The sequence below is a fragment of the Bidens hawaiensis genome, unplaced genomic scaffold (assembly GCF_021521415.1).
Source record: "Bidens hawaiensis isolate Kalapana, Puna unplaced genomic scaffold, B.hawaiensis_p1.1 tig00042395_1, whole genome shotgun sequence".
NCBI lineage: Eukaryota > Viridiplantae > Streptophyta > Magnoliopsida > Asterales > Asteraceae > Bidens > Bidens hawaiensis.
The window spans coordinates 131447-138170 of NW_027497510.1; the positions used below are offsets into that span (position 1 = coordinate 131447).

Sequence of the window (6724 nt, forward strand, 5' to 3'; positions counted from 1 at the left end):
GCTTTGGCATTGATTTGGTATGTTTTCGTGTCACTTTGCAGATGATCGCGAGCAAACGAAGTGGGTGATTGATGTTGTTGGTTGTTAGTTGATTTTTAAACTTCTAGCTGCTTGATAATAATGGGTGGGATAACATTAACCATATGATTAAGGAGAATCATTTCCATTAGAATTGGCTCTGGGCCTTTTCTTTACAAGTTTAGAATTGATCTGCATGCAACCTGTGTAATTGAACTCCCTTCCATGTTCTTGGGATGGGGGTGTCATCGAGCCTTTCGAGCCGATATTCACCTGGTTCGGAATCTCGTTGTTTACGCAGTATGTAGTCTCCAACATTGAAGCTGCAGTTTCATTCGTGTTTTCCCCAACTGGGGTTCTACACGCATTAGCCTGCTCAGCGTTCATTACGCCACGAGGTGCGTGAGTTTCCCATCTCTGACAAATGCTTTGACGATGTCCTTCAAGTCTAAGCATTCATCGGTGGTGTGGCCTCTTGTCCTGTGGAAGTCACAGAATTTGCTTTGATCAGCGTTTGGACGCTGTCAGATAATTGGAGCCTCTGGCCATGGGAGCCTCTCGGTGGCGAATATCTTGGTGACGCTTTTGGTGAGTGGCGTCCATCTGGAGTTCCGGTTCGACGACTGCATGTTATCCTTTCCGCCTAACCGAGGGCGAGAGCTGGATGAGGTGTCAAAGTTTACCCTTGACTGCCAAATGCCTAGCTTCCTTTTTGTTTAGTCGGGCGGTGAGGACGTTGTTTTCTCTTGTTTTCTGGGTGTAGAGGTTTGTGCTCTGGGGAAGATCTCTACCCAGTTGCTTTTCCGTTTCCGCGAAGCGTTTAGCTGCTGTCATGATGGCATCCCACGTGGATGGCATGCCGTCTTTACCCGTTAAGGTGCGGATGAGCTCTGGGTCCTTCGCGCCCTGGATGAAAGCAGCGCGAACAAGATCTTCGGTAATAGTGCCTAGACTTAGCTTCTTTGAATTGAAGCGCGTGATGAAGTCTAGTAAAGACTCATCTTCCTCTCGGATGCAGTTAAGGATCGTCCATTGCTCTTCGGTATACTTTCTTTGTTGACTGAAGTGTTGGCTGAACTTCTGCTGGAAGTCCGCCCAATCGTAGATGTGGTGGACCGGTAGACGGTCAAACCACGCTCTGGCTGCTCCAACCAGCGTCATCTGGAACATATAACACCACGTGGGTTCCGTCCAATTGCTGACGGTTGCCCCGCTATGAATTTGTTCAAATGATCATCTGGGTCGGATATACCATCATAAGTGCCGATGTTGGACATCTGTTTGGCACTTCTCGGGGCGATTGCTTCCGCAATGTCCTTTGCAAACTTGGACGTTCCCGCATTTGCAGCAGTTGGTCTAAAGGTTTTGGAAAAGTCACGTGGGTTTCCCCCGCGTTCCTTGGTTTGAAGGTTTCTTCGAAATTCCTTCTCGGTTGGAAGTCCGTTTCCTTACGCTTCTCTTTCGCCCTATGGCGAGGGTTTGCGTCGGTGTCGGATTCCTCCCGATCATCGTCCGAGTACTCGCACTCACTGCTCATGTTGAGCTGTTGTCGAGTGCTTCCAAATTCGTCAGCCTGTTGGATGGAACGTAAGCGTTCGTCCAACTCAGCTTGGAATTCCTTCTGACGTGCTTCCGCCCACGCTTTAACTTGTTCAAGTGTTTGGCGGGGGAGCCTCGTCTGTTGTCTTTCCACCTGGGTATCAATGAATCTCAGGGGATGATTGTTTACTGCACTTGCCTCGGCTTGGGTAACCGGGGTAGTGTTCGTAAAATTAACTGCACTTGCCCCGGCTTGAGTAACCGGGGTAGTGTTCGTAAAATTTGTGTACTCGACGGTGTTCCTCCCAGTAGTTGGGGTTGTGATTACCGGGGTTTCTTGGTCACTCGCTGGCCTCAGGACCGGAGTAACGTTAACCATCTTTCCAGAAGTTTTGAAAAACTGAAAAAGAATTAGTTCTAGCTTTTATGCACGGATGGCGCCAATGAAGAAACACTAAGTGACCCCGGCAGATTACGGATAATCTGGGGGTTAAATAGATGTTTCCCACGAGGGTTAAGTCCGGCAAAGATGGTTGTTCTTCTGATGACCTGCAAAACAGACACCGTGAGCTCGTCACTGAGAAGGGGGGGTACCTCCTTGTGACCACCCTCCGGCGTGAGAATCAGACTAGATTGCTCTTGAATATAAGTGTATATTAAGAGAAATGACTAGAGCAGATATCAGATAATATATGAAGATATAAGATGATAATAAGATGATGATATCGTTCCAAGGTGTTGGAGTATTTATAGCCGAAGATAGGTGTCCAAGAAGGTACAGCCGGCTGTATAATATTCCTTTTCTACCAACTGTGGGCTACGCACGTGCCGTGCTGGTGGTTGGTAGGCAGCGGCTGATAGTGACATGGCCGGCTGTGTACTATTCCTTTTCCACCAACTGCAGGCTATGTACGTGCCACGACAAGGGTTGGTGAGTAGGCAGCGGCTGATAGTGACATTAAGTACTAGAGCATGCTGCTCGTCGTACTGTTGTCAATGAGCTGTCGCAGCTTTGGTCAGATCTTTTGTCCATACTTTGGCAGGTATAGTACAAAAGGTCCTCCAGTAGCGTACGGACTGGCTCATTTGGGCGGGAGAATTCCCGGCTTGCTCATTCCCTCTTCAGGTGACATTACTGAATTATTTGAGAGTTAGTGCCTTGTGCGTGTAGCCTTGCTGTTAGTGCGGGTAGCCTTCCCTGATGGCTAGTATCCGCAGCTGCGGGAACAAGCGGAGTACGTCACCATTGGGAGGCTTCTCCTGCGGGAACAGCTTGCGTACTGCGCGTAAGGACGTCATCTCTGAGCATGGTTGGTCCTGCGGATCCAGTTGGTCTTTGCGCAGACGTCCCTCTTTAAGGTGAGTCTTGCGGGTCCAATTGCGCAGACGTCCCTGTTTAAGGTGAGTCTTGCGGGTCCAACTGGGCTCTGCTGGGACCTACCTCTTCATGTGGAATGTTACTTTCTCTTTTATCTTCTTGGATTATGAGAACATGTAACCCACTCGGATATTTCACTAGCATGTATAAGGGACCATTATGTCATCTATCATTTGTTGAGGGACTAAATTGAGATTATTTGTACAAAGTCAATGTTATATTTATTTAAAGTGGGTCAATTTTGTAACCTCCTATAAGGTCATCACAAATGGGGTTGAAATTGATGGTGATGTGCCACGTGTCATGCAAAAAAACTTGGTTTGCTAGTGTAATGATGGTTGTAAGTTGACAAAATGTAAATGTGTACATGTGATGAGTTTGTGGAAATTGAAGTGCACTTCTAATTTTGGACATTTTTTTTTCTTTTTCTAGTTATATAAAGAATATTGAATATTTTTAATTTTTAATAATTAACATCATTAGAAAATTATGATGTAAATGACTCTGCTTGGTTTGGTATGATGCTCTAATCAGCCCCACTGTTTTTTTGATCAATTATCAGTTTTCCAGTTTTGATCGGTTCTTCAGCCTCTCGTTCACGCCTTGATCGATCTTAAGACCACCCTCTTTCCAGTTTCGCTCTGATACTAATTCAAGTTCCGAGTTAATAAGAACACAAAACACAAAACTGGATAACTATCATATCTTTATTATAACCCAGAAAATATAACTCAAACTTGATTACAATATAATAAAGATATGAGAGTTATCCAATCTCGTGTTTTATGTTCTTATCAATACAGGACTTTGATATTATTCTGAATATTGTTGTTTTGATACACCATCTAAACATATGCATCAAACTCATAATGGTTCTCATTAGGCAATACAATGAGCAACATTAAGCCCAACCTCAACAAAGTCAAAGTTCATTCCATGCTCACCCATAAGCAAGTCAACAATTCAAAACACAAACAAAAAGGGCTTCTTCACATCTATCTGAAAACATCAACATATTCATAACCAAAAAGAGCTGCATTCTCTTCCAATTATCGGTCTCCAAGTATGCACACTCGAGGTCAAATTCGAAGGTCAACCCGAGCCCCTCTGGCCCATAATAAGCCGTTTAATCGAATGTATGTATCTGCAGCAATTAACAAAATTACAAAAGACATAATATAAAATATGTAAATAAATAGTATATAATTACAAAAACTTAAAACAGTATAGAAACATAGTTACCATTGTGATTGAATCTTCCTGAATCCAGTCAAAACCGGATATATATTCTCAAATGCGGTGTAAGTCTCTTCCCTAACCTGCAAATGTATGCAAAAACAAAACAATAATAAAACAACTCATTACAAGAAAACAATATGTCGCGACAGGAATGGTAAATACTAAATAGTAATCAAACCTTGGCCCCGGTAAGAAAAATTTTCCCAGAAACAAAGATAAGCAAAACAACTTTCGGTTGTTTCATTCGATAAATCAGCCCTGGGAACAGTTCTGGTTCGTACTATGAACAATCATAAATAAAGATTAGAAGAGAATGCATGGATTAACATAAATGAATGGCATATAATATTATGAACTCACACTTGAAAAGGCACCATGTTCGTAAGCAAGGCCTTCGAGTCGAATTGGAAATTTAACATCACACGAGCCAACAATATTCTGAATCTTGAAATCCTACAATTCACCAATTAAAAGTATGATGTCGAGCATAAATAAACCGAAACAATATGCCACTTGAAAAGTTAAATAAATACCTTGAATTTGGCTGGAAACCCGAGCTTCTGAATAATCCGAGCATACTAAAGCACCAACATTAGGCAACGTTATGAAAAGAATTAAACGACGCATACCTAAGATTATTTTATTAATTTGAATAAAAAGTACCTTCCGTGCAGCCAGTTTTGATTGTTGTTCGCTCTTGGCTCCCGTACAAACCTGCAGAAGCAAGTTGTTAAACGAGCATCTTATTTAGTTTTCAAAATCTATGGTTGTGTTCATTTGACAAATAATTTTTTTTATAAAAACACAAAATTTAACTAAAAAAAACTAACCATCTTCCCCGAAGCAAAGATCAAAGCCGTTGTTTTTGGTTCTCTTATTCTCATAATAACCGCAGCAAATCGCTGCAAAACATGAACAAAGTAATAATATATCACTAAAATATAACAAAATGCAGATTGTTCAAATATATATACTAAAATGCCTACATAGAAAACAGAACAAATATACCTTTGGATTATATTCTGCATTTCGGGCCTGCAACGCGATAGCCTTCAGGTCTAGCTTGCAATCCAGATTGACAGTAGACACAATGTTTCTAAACATACATAAACACAAATGCTGCAACTTTTAGTCAAAAGATTGATACAACCTTAAAGAAACCAACATTTAGTCAATTAGCCAAACACGAATCGAAGTATACAAAGGCAATGGAGGTGCTAACAATCATGATCATAGGTAGGTCTGTCACTTTTAACCGAAACCAGACCTGAAAAAACCCGAACTAATGTGAACCCGATAAAACACTAACCTGAACCCCATAAAACACTAACCTGAAGCTGAACTGTAGTAATACGGGTTGGTTATTGGTTCTAGTTTTTGGGTTTCATGTCAACCCGAAAAACCCGTTTTTCTTATTATTTTTAATGTTTGGTCATGTTATATCTAACTCCTCCGATACTTATTTTTTACTTCTTTTATACAGCATTAGAAATGGATGAACAAAGAAAGGATATACCGTGAAGATTGAAGACGTTTATGTTGGACTTCTTTTTAGTTTTACTTGTTTATGGATTGTGTATGTGGATTATGTTGATTTATTATTTGGTTATTTACGTTTATAAGTTAAGTTATATATTTTTTTAGAATGGCGACTATCTTCAGTATGCTTGGGTGGTCGCAGGTCCCGAATGACATAAACCCTGATACCCCGCGTCTTTAGAGGAACCTTCTCTCCCGATGCCACTTTTGACACCAGTTGCGCCGCCACAAGAAAACAATAATTATGTTGTTTTAGTTTGTAGCATTTTACTTTTCTAAAAAAAAAATTATAATTTTGTCAGTCAAATACCAACCCAACCCGATAAAACCCGAACCCAAAAAACCACGACACATTCAGATCGGGTTTTAGGTTCAAATTAAAAGTTTTCAAACACAAAACCCGAAATTTGAACATGAAGAACACCCCTAAATTCCCATGCACGTAAACACAAACATTCTGGACGATCATGAAACGGAACACGACGTACTGAAGAGTCGGGACAATGCCCGAAGGATGCCTGGAGAGATCAACTGGTTGGTTACCCTCAAACACTTGATCCGCCATTAGGGTTTCTTGAAATCTTTAACGGCTGATGAATCGATACGAATAAAGGGGCCAAATTGGTGAAATGGAGCAAATGGCTTTGGAGAATTAGCGGTGAAATTTTGAAAAGATGTAACCTTTATATGAACAGTAGATGATGATGTTAATAATTTATAAGTTTTTGTAGAGGGGTTGTGAAGGAAGAGGTGGCATGTTTGTTGGTGGTATATGTGGAGACCTAGTGGTGGTGGGGTGGTATTGGGCTCAAGGCCCATTACTTTGGGCTCAATGTTTTGTTACTTTGAGCCCGAAAGACCAGTCACTTTACAGTTATGAATTAGGGGTTTTAATCGTCTTGGGCTTAGAGGTGAAAAAAATCTGAACCTAGAACCGGACATGAAAAATCTCTAGAACCAGGTTTTTATACCGGGTTTTTACAATACAAACATGTACCTGACCCTGCCCGT

The 6724-nt window shown here is 41.4% G+C and overlaps 1 protein-coding gene across 1 annotated transcript; it reads right to left on the reverse strand.

The window, feature by feature from the left end:
• Positions 1-4151: 4151 nt before the first annotated feature.
• On the reverse strand, positions 4152-6317 carry LOC143593604 (TATA-box-binding protein 2-like). The gene is made up of 8 exons (XM_077073188.1): positions 6202-6317; positions 5183-5270; positions 5005-5076; positions 4838-4888; positions 4708-4752; positions 4535-4627; positions 4353-4454; positions 4152-4254 (listed from the first exon to the last, which is right to left on the reverse strand). The coding sequence occupies exons 1-8, from the start codon at positions 6276-6278 to the stop codon at positions 4174-4176; spliced, it is 609 nt and encodes a 202-aa protein (XP_076929303.1). The 5' UTR covers positions 6279-6317; the 3' UTR covers positions 4152-4173.
• Between the last annotated feature and the right edge of the window lie 407 nt (positions 6318-6724).